Source organism: Halichoerus grypus, chromosome 5, assembly GCF_964656455.1.
Source record: "Halichoerus grypus chromosome 5, mHalGry1.hap1.1, whole genome shotgun sequence".
Taxonomy (NCBI): domain Eukaryota; kingdom Metazoa; phylum Chordata; class Mammalia; order Carnivora; family Phocidae; genus Halichoerus; species Halichoerus grypus.
The window spans coordinates 36266094-36278918 of record NC_135716.1 but is presented as its reverse complement, the minus strand read 5'-3'; the positions used below and the strand labels follow the sequence as shown (position 1 = coordinate 36278918).

The following is a 12825-nucleotide window of genomic DNA, read 5'->3' as shown; positions in this document are numbered from 1 at the left end:
TGCCAATTATTAGGCAAAACCCTGGAGAGAAAAAAACAGTAAGAGCAAAACTATGTGGTCACCATAGAGCCAGGAGAATTTACACATTCTAGGTTTAGTAAACTCTTACAGAGGAGAGGGGCTGCCATTCCTTACTGCTCATATTATATCCACGAAGATGAACTGCTTCTCAACCCTGAAAACCTGGCTTTCTGTAATATTAAAAAACAAACAATTCAGAAGGCCCACACAGCCTTAACAGCAATTTCTACCAAGCATTCATAAAAGACGTAATTCCAATCTTATGCGCTCTGATACAGAAGTTTATCCCAGGAGGCTGGCTTAATATTTGAAAATCAAATTCATATTTTAACCATAACCATATTAACCCTGGTTAAAGGAATAAATCCCATTTACATTACATAATTACATGAAAGGAATAAATCACAATTATATGACAGATGTACCTCCTCAATAGCAGCCAATAAAATTCAACATATTTCCCAAGGTAAAAACTCTTGGCAAACGAAGAGTTACAAGACAATTTGATAAAGCGCATCTACAAATATATCTGCACAAATATCACACTTAACGGTTGAAACACTGAAAGGTTTACTTGTTTAACAAGTAAACAATGCCCCCACAGCCACTGCTATTTAACACTTTACACTTGGAAGTCCCAGCCAGTGCAAACGGGCCAAAAAAAGAAATACATGATGAAAAAATCGAAGAGGAAGAAACAAAACAGTCTGAATCCTGGCTTTGCCACTTACCAGCCATGCAACTCTGGACAAAGTACTTAACTCTTTGCCTCTGTTTCATCTGTAAAATGGGATAATGAATACCTCCTTCACAGAGTTGTTCTGAAGAGTAAGTAAGTTAATATTTTAAAAATACATAGAAAGTGTCTGACACTTCAAAGCACTGTAAAAGTGTTAAATAAAAAATAAATTATTCACAGATGACTGTGTACACAATCTCAAAGAAGCTAAACTATTGGAATTAAAAGAGTAATAATATTCCCCAAGACATGAAATCATTACATGACAATCAGTTGTATTTCTATATACTATTAGTAACAAACAGAAAATGGCATCCAAAAAGTATCAAGTACCCCGGGAATAAAATTAATAAAAGACACGAAAGATCTTTCTACAGGGATAATTATAGACTTAATACTATCCCAACACAAACTGGTAGAATTCAACAAAGTTATTCTGAAATGGTTATGAAAACGTAAAGTGTCAAGAACAGTCAAGAGATCCTCCAAGAAAAACAAGGTGGCAGATTTGTCTTACTAGTTATCAAATTCCAAGATTGATGTCTAAATAGTCTGTTAACTCACCTCAGAGAAGGTATCTGTCTGGAATGCTCATCCATTTTGGTATGTCTACCCAGTTCCTCCCTCACTTCTTTTAGATCTTTTGCACTGTCATCTAGGAGAGAGACCTTTCCGGTTTGCTCTATATAAAAGAGCACTACCCAACATTCTAGTCACTTTATTCCACACCCCGTATTTTTCTTGGCACCCATCATCTGACATCATTTTAAGCTATGTGTATGTGTTTTTCATGTCTCTCTCCCCCAACTATAAGCCCATTGAAGCCAGGGTGTTTATTTGATACAATGCTGTGAATCTCCAAATCTACTTTGTTATTTTGTTGAATGAATAAATTGGCAGAAATCACCAAAATTCTGACTGGCATATGAAGTATAGTGTTTAAATCTGACCTAAATTTAAAAACTGCAAACTCCCTTTCACTATTCATCTATTAAATGATGGCTATCAAAACACTCTAACTCTCCCCAAGTTTAAAATAATATTTTGAGCATTCAAAACTGACCAGTATGTAAACACTGGCTTTTAGCAATGATACCTCATACTTTAATAAGGGAAAGGAATGAAACAAGCCCATAAAAAGGGACCACATAAAACGTAGCCCTGAGAATCCTGATGACTCTGATTAGAAAGGCAAAATGATTAGAGGAACAGGAGTTTAGGTATTTTAATCATGTAGGAATTAATAGCTATGATGGTTTTCAACATGTTATTTTATCCTTTGGTGATCAAAATTGTATTTAACTAGATAATATGCTATAGAAAGTCTTACATATTTACAAATTAACCCAATTTTTGGTGAAAATAAGAGTGATGGATTGTGTGAATTTAACATAAAAGCTAACTAATTCAGTGCTCGGAAGATATGAATTTGTACATTCAAGAGAATCCAGTTAAAATGGTGGTCTACATAATGAACAGTAGGGTATACCATTTTAATCTTTGTATTCTCTCTCACTACTATGTGATGTTTTTTCCCCATAGACCTTAAAGAAAGCAAAGTACAAAGGGTCTTTCAAAGATTTTGGTGAGTTAAGGCCTGTCTTGAACCCTGGAGTATTCTCTTGTTCTAGTCTAGTCCTAGAGTTGAGCTCCAGGGGAATTTGGCTTGGTCCTCAATTAATTCAAGTTTGAACGACTCCTGGGAAATGAAGGAACTTCTGAAGCCAGCTGAAACATTTAGACCACTTTTTTCAAGCAAGACTGGGGCGGTACTGGTTGAGGGTACAACCAGAAGAGGAATGGGTAAACTGAATGCACTGACCTCCTACATGGCACCAATTTTGCTGTATTCCTCCAAAAATTGTTTAGCTTTCCATTTAATCTTTGGCCTTTTATAGAAATGTCAAGAAGTAGTCAACATATTCATATATACTACTTTCATTAAGTATTAACTATGTAACAGGAAATCAGAAAAATCACCAATGCATTTTAGAGAGGCTCTGAGGATAGAAAGCATTTAATTACAGTTACTAGCTTAAATTTAAACGGCTCTAGTTTCATGATCTAATGTTGCCAGAGTAGAATCTCTTAGAATAGTCTTTTAAGATTTTTTTTCTGTTAAAATGAGGATTTATAATACTTATCTTTTCACAATTTAATGATAGATTTATTTTCCAACCAATTCACTTTAAAAAATAAAACATGTTGATGAATAAAGCAGCTTATTTCTGGAAGAAAGGCAGGTATCAGACATGAAGAAAGGATTCATTGTGTGTGAACATTGTTGGTTGAGAAGTTCAGCAAATGCTTCCTTCTGGGCTGAGACCAGTATACAGAATCATCTCAATGGCCTGCAATATTTATAAGTAACTGCCATGTGGCAAATGAGTAATCTTATTCTTATAAAAATACCTGCACACAAACCATAAGGCAGCAATACATTAGTATTTACATTTATTTAATGTATGCAGTTTACACACTCACTATTGAACAAAATTGGAATGCAAACAAATATACAAATACCATAATAAGCATTATCAAATGATAACTGGCACTAGTGTTATAAGCATATTAATGGACCTGGTGAGAAAAAGTGGTGGAAGAAGACTGCAGCCCATGGCATTTTTCTTTTTATCAAAAGAAAACGCTCAGTAGCACCATAATGGTAATACTTAATAGAAACACGTAAGATGGAACATCTCAACTGCTATCTTTGAGGTTAACCTGTTTTATTTAAGTGAATTATACAGGAAGGTAACAGTACAGGCAGTATTTTGGCCAACTTCTGTTTATGTCAGCTGAACACCTTCCACAAACAAAAGCAAAAGAAAATAAAGCCAGCCATACGTGGACCCCTCCTTAGTACTTGGTACAAACTCTGCACCGCGCTTCGATTTCATGATTGGAGAAGATACGCATGTGTTAAAACTGAGGTTATGTATTCACTAAAGCCTGAGTGTGTCTTTGGTAGGCTAATACTTTTTCAGCATTGTTACTATTATTCATATTTATGTTTATCTATCTTGTATTTGTCTACATAATCCAAGGTGGCTAGAGAGGACACAATGGAAAACAATATAGCAAAATCCTCAAACAACTAGGCCCTTAAGATCCAGTCTATTCCAAAGGCACCAAGAATCAATGGGGTGCAAACTTCCCCTTGGTGGAAGGTGACTTTTTTGTAATACTTACAAACTAACGGATTTTTTTTTTGTAGTTTTATCTTATTTGGTGCTGTCACTATACCTTTACATTTTGCTTCTAAGGTGGCATCAACAATATACAAGATTATATAGAGTACCAGGTATTTCTATTTCAAAGTTGTGCAAAAACTGCCACAATCTTGCTCAAAGTGTCTAAGTATCCAAATGGTAGCAAATGGGCTGCATTAAGCTTTATATATCTACATTGCGTATGAAGAAAAAAATGAAATTTATGCCCAGTTATGAATAGAAATGTTACAAAGAATATCATATACTGAGAGTAACCTGCAAGGTTCATTAAACAGTATCCCTTAGTGGTTTCAATAAAATGTCACTAACCACTTATCCCTAAGCCTCAAGTTTTCTTCATGAGAATGTTTCTAACTGCATTAGTATTTTATATTGATTATAAATTAAGCCAAATTTCTATCTAAATACACAAGTGTGTGCTTCAAGCAATGTTTTGTGGCAAACACACAAAACATACTTCTCCTAAGAATTATTGTCCTTACAATAATGCACTTTTAAAGCCTTCATTTCATAGTTTGGTAATTAAGATCCACATGAAACACAATGCTTTGCTGAACATAGAAAATGTATCTGCATTAGATTATGTAACCCGGCATTTGCTGGTAACTTGAAACTTAAAGTAGTCACATGTAGTTCAACCAGCTCCAAACAAGGTTGTTCAGTGGTAATTAATTTGCAGCATTTATAGGCCTAAATTTCAGTCTGAATTGCAACTTTTAATTCCATTGTCTGATGTGAGTGGTTGTTATTTGTTTCTTTTAGTGCATCACCAAAATATAAATCAACATTGGGTTTTATTCCATTGTTACCATGTTCTTCAGCAATATGATTCAACTGTGGAACTTCTGAACACGAGGCAGTTTTGGTAAGCACAGAAATGCTACACTGATGTGGGGAATTTTCCAGACGATCGTTTTCTACCTCAGGAAGAATGTTAACAGTAGCAAAGCGGGCATGATAATCATTGGAACCATGACTACAAGAAGTTTTCATGCTTTCTAGGTCAGAACAACTAAATTCAGAAAAATGACTAGAGTGGGAATCAGCTACAGACGGCATACTGTCACTGAGGGATGGTGCCTCAAATTCACTTGAGTTCGTGCTCTGTTGTTCTAACAACTGTGCATCCATGTCCTCTCTGGTCTCATTTATCTTCATGTTACTCTTTTTCCTCAATTTACCACTTTTTGCTTTCTTTCCTGCTGTTGCTTCTTTGGACCACTTGGTGGCACCGGATTTACCTTCAGGCAAGCCACTGCATGCACCACCGGGATGACTTCGGGGGGCACTGCCATCCTCCACACTACTGCTTCCACTGTTGTGCCTGAATTTGGATGGCTTCGATTCAATATCTACTTGCACCTCCATACTGCTGCCTTCTCTGGAACAGGACAGTAACAAATATAAATACATTTCTAACCTCCTTTTATCTTTATTGAGATAACAGCAAAGGGAGAGGAATTTCTGTGTGAAAAATTCAATACATAAAAGCTATCAGAATTAATGCAGGATATGTTCTATTAAAATATTACTTGAAATAAGAGGACTGTATTTTTTATTATTTTTTAAAGATTTTATTTATTTGACAGAGAGAGAGCGAGCGAGAGTGCGCACACAAGCAGGGGGAGCAGCAGAGAGAGAGGGAGAAGCAGACTCTCTGCTGAGCAGGGAGCCCGACGCGGGGCTCTATCCCAGGACCCGGGATCACGACCTGAGGCGAAGGCAGAGGCTTAACTGACTGAGCCACCCAGGCTCTGTATTTATAATAATGTTTCAATTAAAAAAAAAAAAAATAGAAGTAGATACATTTATTGCTTATGCTGTTCCAGGCACTGTTACCTTCTCCATTTTTTTTATCAGAACAGCTTTATTGAAATATAATTTACATATCACAAAATTCACCTGTTTAAAGTGCACAATTCAATGGTTTTTATATAGTATATTCACAGAGTTGTGCAACTACCACCACCAACTAACTTCAGAACACTTTCATCATTCTCAAAAGAAACCCTGTATCCACTAGCAGTCTGTTGCCATCCTTTCTTGCCCCCAATCCCTGGTAACCACTAATCTACTTTCTGCCTCTCTGGATTTGCCTCCTCTGGACATTTCATCACTTTCTTTTCCTGGAGAACCTAACAGTTGGTAACCATTATTTATGATAATTTTGCCTAATGATAGGAATAATTCTTTTAAAATTAATTTTAAGGGGGTGCCTGGGTGGCTCAGTCGGTTAAGTGTCCGACTCTTGATTTCAGCTCAGGTCATGATCTCAGGGTTCTGGGATCAAGTCCTGCGTTGAGAGTTGACTTGGGATTCTCTCTCCCTCTCCCTCTGCCCCTCTCCTTGCTCGTGCTCTCTCTCTCTCTAAAATAAATAAAATCTTTAAAAAAATAAAAACAAAAAAATAAAATTAAAAAAATACTTTAACTGTTTAACAGTTCTTTCCTTACTTGTCCAATGGGATGTAGGAGTTCAGAATAGAGCCTGCCATTGCTTTGGTGCTGGCATTATCACTAACTGTCCCCAAGCTGACTGTGCCAGATTCTCCACTCAGGCTGTACCGTTCTTTCTGTACATCTGCTTGCACTTCCAACCTTAAAGAGCAGGGAGCAGATAAAAACTGAAATTACATACGATATCAGACTACTATACTATGTATCTTCAAATAATTCAGTTAAGACCCCTACTAATAAGAAACTATTTTAGAAACAACTATCAGCACATTTTTTTTAGTTCCCTTTTATTTGATTATTCAAATTCTACTGCAGCACACTGAACAGTACCAGCCATCCAAATAAAATAGGAAAAATTAGCTGTTTGCCAAGTAAGGTAGTAAAAGAGTAACACAAAAAGGATATAAAGGATTTTAATTAAATATGCCTGCCATGTCTGAGTGTGAAACAAACTCTGAATATATTAAAAACCAGTCTACATGACAGATCAGTGATCAAAACATCCTGAGCCTCTATATATTAAAAACGATCCTCTAAATTTAATACCCGATTCTTTTAAAAAGATGTAATAAACACTACTATAAGTTAAAAGAATTTGTGTTTAAAGGCATAAAAGCAAGCTACCTAAAAAAATAATAAAAAAATAAAATCAAACTACCTAAAAATAAGATAAATATGACCAACTTATCTTTTAATTCATGCATACTCTCCCACGTTTAAAAAAAAAAACAACAAAGCTAATTAACAGAAGTAAAGAATAGTGAATTAGAGAGGAAACAAAGGAAGACAAAAATGCTTTAATTTCTCCTACTCATCTGTATGGCTGTTAGTAAGAGACTTAGAACAAAATAAGCACTAGCACATTAAAGGATTCCAGAGGACTAGACTACCCTGGCCTCAGCTCACACACTCCCACACATCCTGACTCCACCTGCTCCCCCCAGGCCTCAGCCAGTGTCTCCTTTTCTAACATCTAGCACTGCCACTTTCAGAGGTAAGGTCCAGGCTTAAGCACTGCCTTTACTGTGTCCACCAAAGCAGCTCCAGCACTGATTCGTAACATCAAATCTGACAAATGCAGTGAAGAAATTAGCAGAATGCTATGCCTTAGACTTGGTTTTTACCACACCATGGGTATATAACAGTATGAAAGAAAATTCAAACGAGCAAAAATTTTACTGTTTACCACTAAATTTCACTGTTAATATTACTGTTTTCAGCCCTGACACAGGATTATATGTAATCATAATGATTACATAATTACATAATCTTCAAAATTCTCATCTAATAATTTATAGTTAACAGAAGGCAAAAAGAAAACAGAGCACATTTTTCTTACCTGTTAAAACAGTTTACCATGGCGCTTCCTGACAGACTCCCCGTTATACTGGCTCCAGCTAGGGCCATAGTACTAGCCGTCTCACTCAGGTTGTCTCGAATGGCTCCTATTCGATCCATGTGGCTTCCACTTGCACTCAAACTGCCAGTCAGACCACCAACACTTCCCTCCCCTATGCTAGGGTTGTGTCTTGCTTCTGCTACTGAAGTTGTGTCTAAATGCAAATATTTCAAAGAAATTAAATAAGTGTGATTATTAACTTCCCTCTTCTTAAATTCCCCCATGATTTCAGATAGGACATTTTATTATACAACATGCACAGGAATAGGAAAGACATCTGAAGTCAGGAACACGTAACTATGCGGTGAGAGGAAAGGGAACTATCTCAGAGTGTAAAAAAGGATTAGGGACTGGCTTTCGGTATTAAATGGTCACCACGTTTTTACCTTAATAGCCTTGTATGGTGAGAGATGGTAGCTACACTTGTGGTGAACATATCATAATGTAGAACTTGTTGAATCACTATGCTGAACACTTGAAATTAATATAACACTGTGTGTCAACTATACTCATATTAAGAAAGAAAAAAAGAAATGGTACAATAGACCAAGAAGAAATGGGAGGAGAGAAGTGGTTTCCTCCTTTTGTTAAGATTAAAGATATTAGGATTTTTATATGCTAATGGAAACAAATAAAGATGGTGAAATCAAGCACCTACTATGTTCCAGGTTTTTTCTTTTTTTTAAGATTTTATTTATTTGACATAGACACAGCGAGAGAGGGAACACAAGCAGGGGGAGTGGGAGAGGGAGAAGTAGGCTTCCCGCTGAGCAGGGAGCCTGATGCGGGGCTCGATCCCAGGACCCTGGGATCATGACCTGAGCCGAAGGCAGACGCTTAACCAACTGAGCCACCCAAGCGTCTCTATGTTCCAGGTTTTAAAAACACAATAACAAAGAAGACATATATATATATATGTCTAGCCCTCATCCCCAAGAAATCAAGTAAAAAAAAAAACAAGTTATTACAGACTGTGATAAGTGTTTTTAAGGAATCAAACTTTTACCATCAATCTAAAATAAATTGGCTTGAAATCCTCAAAAAAAATGGTCACCACTTCTTTTAAAAATCCAGAAGATTAAGGAATTCTTTAAAAAATCTGACAGCTGAGGGGCGCCTGGGTGGCTCAGTCGTTAAGCGGCTGCCTTTGGCTCAGGTCATGATCCCGGGGGGTCCTGGGATCAAGCCCTACATCGGGCTCCCTGCTCTGCAGGAAAGCCTGCTTCTCCCTCTCCCACTCCCCCTGCTTGTGTTCCCTCTCTCACTGTGTCTGTCAAATAAATAAATAAAATCTTAAAAAATAGGGGCGCCTGGGTGGCTCAGTCGTTAAGCGTCTGCCTTCGGCTCAGGTCATGTTTCCAGGTCCTGGGATCGAGCCCCGCATTGGGCTCCCTGCTCCGCGGGAAGCCTGCTTCTCCCTCTCCCACTCCCCCTGCTTGTGTTCCCTCTCTCGCTGTGTCTCTCTCTCTGTCAAATAAATAAATAAAATCTTTAAAAAAAAAAAAAAAATCTTAAAAAATAATAAAAATAAAAAAATAAAATAAAAAATCTGACAGTTGGAAGATTTACCTGACTCTGGAGGAAAATATGTGAGTTTTCAATAAAGGTTTAATTTAGAGAGCTTATTATTCTCTAGATCAATAAAGTGGGCCAAAAACTGATTTCTAGATACGTTCTACAGATCCAATTGTCTACAAGCTATTACAAGATCTGATACCACTATATTCCATAAAATTATCTGGGGGAAGACTATTCTAGGCAGAGGGAACTGCAAGTTTAAAAGCCTAGAAGTGGAGTGTACTTGGCATCCTCAAAAACATCAAGGAGGGGTGGTATTAAATAGGAGAGTAAAAAGAGATGAGTTCGGAGATGCAACCCAGGACAGATCACGTGGGGCCGTATGGGCCATGATAAGGATTGTGGGTTTTTCCTTCAGTACAGTTGGAAGCACTAGGAGAGTTCTAAGCATAAGAAAGACATGATCTGATTTATGTTTCAGAAGTATCACTACAGCTACACCATGGAATAGTGAGCAGAAGATGAGAAGTTGATGGATCAGCTAAAGAGGCTACTACAATATTCCAAGAAAAAGGACAGTAGCTTGGACTAATGGAATAGCAGTGGAGAGGGTGAGAAATGGTTGGATTATGGCTAAATATTGAAGGAAGTACCAGAATTAGCTGTCAGATCAGATGTAGCGTAAGAAGGGAAAAGGAGGAATCACTGTAAGTGAAGATTTTTGGTCCAACCAACAGCAAGAATGGAGAGGCTACTTGATGAGGTGAGGATGATGGAGAGAACAGGTTTTAGAGTGAAGAATTTGGTTACAGACAAGTTAACCTTGAAATTCTTGTTAGACATTTAAGTGTAGATTAACGAGGAGAATTAGATGTACAAATGTGAAGTTCAGAGGAGAGTTCTAACCTAGATACAAATTTATGAGTGGTCAGTCTACATATTATTTAATAGCGGAGATGACCCCAGGGAATGAGTGTAGATGAAGACTGAGAAGAAATGGCTAGGAGATACAATGAGATGAGAAATGGTTTCTCAAAAGGTAAGAAAAGAAAATGTTTCAAGAAGGAGGGCATAGTCTACCACGTCAAATGAATTGTTACATTAAGATGAAAACCAAGAGTTGACCATTAATTATCTGGTAACATGAAGGTCACTTGTGACACTGTTTTGGTGGAGTGGTAGAGACAAAACCCTGGAGTGGTAGGGAACAAATCTGATTAGAGTGGGTTCAAGAGAGAATGGGAGGTAAGAAAGTGGACATTATCTTTGCACATCTGCCTGATTATTTCCTGAAGACAAATTTCTATAAGAAATTTCTATGAGGGCCTTTTCATTCTACAGGTATTGTTCTAATTCACATTTCTTTGAATAACATTGCGTTAAAGATACTCTCTATTCACTGGCCATCTGTATTTCTTCTTTTATGAACTACCTTTCTCTTCATATCCTGTTCTTACCAATTTGTATTGTTTTAGGCAAAATTTAAGATTAAAAGTCTGGAATTTCTAAGACATTACATTCCCAGTGTAGGTTAGGTATCTAGAACTCTTTCACCCTCTTTCATCCATTCACCTTTCCCAGGCAATTCATTTCACTGATGTACATCGGGATGAATGTTACTAGGCCGAGTGAAAGGAGGGCAATGCAAATTCTAATTTGCATGTTATCTATTTCCCCAACTTAAACTATTAATAAGTACATCTTCTTCCTTTGCTTAAAAGACTTACCTACAGCTGTGTTAGTTCCACCAACATTTATATCATTTTCATCATCGAATTCAATCCTGACTCCTTTTCCATTGCCTGCTGAGACTCCACAACCTCCACTTCGACAGAGGGAAATTGGAACAACGCCGTAGACATAGGCTAACATAATAGGAACACCAATACCTAAAGAGGAGTTAAATTAGTAATTATAAGTTAAAAAATAAATCACAGAAATATGAGTTCTTAGAAAGCCTTTTCAAGAGAAAGTGTACCAGAGAAAAGTGCTGTTGTTCTCCAACCCTTGCCCAAAGTAGATTTTCCTAACTGTTAAGGGACACAAATAAATTCAAAACTTTTAAACTTTCAGGTGACACACATGAGAAAAAAAAGATGTAAACCTTTTTGTTTTTAAGTGCCAAGGCTCTATACCTATGAGGTGAGGGTGGGTATCAGCCAATAAGAATTTACCAATTATTCTAACTCTAGGCTCTTGAGTCTATAATACTTTTAACCAATACAGTTACTCAATGAGAGGCTTTCTGTAGGCTCAGTTTAAACTGTCCTTAAATAAATAAAAAAGTAACTCTCTTCTCTTCCACAATATAATGCTTTGTCTTAAAAAACCCTTCCATAAAACTTAAATTCTGTAAAATCTGAGGTAATCGGTATTTGTAAGCATTTTCTTACCTACAGTTACTGCAGCTACAACTGGAGATACTATTACAGACAACGTTACACCACCTGTTATAGCCAAATTCCGTTTGTGCTTTGAAACGTCTTTGCCTTCATATCGATTGTGAATCTTGAATTAAAAATAAAAATGGGGTGGGGGTTTAAAGAAAAAACACATTACATATTTAATTTAAATGAAATAGACCTACATTTGCTAGTAATTTAAAGTGATTTCTTTTATAATTTCATTCACTTAAGTGTCCTAATTCAAGATGATCATTTTATTGTTCTTAAACCATATTCTTACACATAATTTAGTACTTATTAATAATTTCCTTAAATAAGACAGTGATTTAATAGATTTTACTTTGTGTTTACTTTTAAACAGTCTTCAAGAATAGTAAAATTATGTTTTGAGCAAAGAAGGAATTAAGAATATTATTTTCAACATAGTCATGGATTGGATGTTTGACTAATAGGATTACTTCTAAGAAATTTAGCATTCCACAGGTTTCTTTCTAAATAAGCATCCCTAGCGGCAACTGGGCGGCTCAGTCGGTTAAGTGTCTGCCTTTGGCTCAGGTCACGGTCCCAGGGTCCTGGGTTTGAGCCCTGCACTGGGCTCCTTGCTCAGCGGGGAACCTGCTTCTCCCTCTCCTCCCCTCTTGTGCTCCCTCTCCTCCCTGCTTGTACTCTATCTCTGTCTCTCACAAATAAATAAATAAAATCTTTAAAATAAGTAAGCAAGCAAGTATCTCTAAGTGGTAAAAGTTGGCTTCTAGGGAAGATTGCCACACTTTTTTTTTAAAATTGACCTTAACAATCAGTACTAATAAGCAAACACCATAAGTCAATTTTTTCCCTCAGATCCTTTTTTATAAAGAAAAATATTATCGGGGCGCCTGGGTGGCTCAGTCGTTAAGCGTCTGCCTTCGGCTCAGGTCATGATCACAGGGTCCTGCGATCTATCCCCGCATCGGGCTCTCTGCTCGGCCGGGAGCCTGCTTCTCCCTCTCCCACTCCCCCTGCTTGTGTTCCCTCTCTAGCTGTCTCTCTCTCTCTGTCAAATAAATAAAATAAA

The 12825-nt window shown here is 37.0% G+C and overlaps 1 protein-coding gene across 1 annotated transcript in view; it reads right to left on the bottom strand.

The window, feature by feature from the left end:
- Positions 1 to 3197: 3197 nt before the first annotated feature.
- Positions 3198 to 12825, bottom strand: part of RNF19A (ring finger protein 19A, RBR E3 ubiquitin protein ligase) — a 52172-nt gene continuing 42544 nt past the window's right edge. The window contains exons 6-10 of the mRNA XM_036072742.2: positions 11760 to 11874; positions 11094 to 11255; positions 7789 to 8002; positions 6447 to 6590; positions 3198 to 5374 (exon numbers count right to left, since the gene is read on the bottom strand). Of these exons, the coding sequence (XP_035928635.1) occupies positions 4684 to 5374; positions 6447 to 6590; positions 7789 to 8002; positions 11094 to 11255; positions 11760 to 11874 (1326 nt within the window). The 3' untranslated portion in view covers positions 3198 to 4683. The remainder of the gene's footprint in view (positions 5375 to 6446; positions 6591 to 7788; positions 8003 to 11093; positions 11256 to 11759; positions 11875 to 12825) is intronic.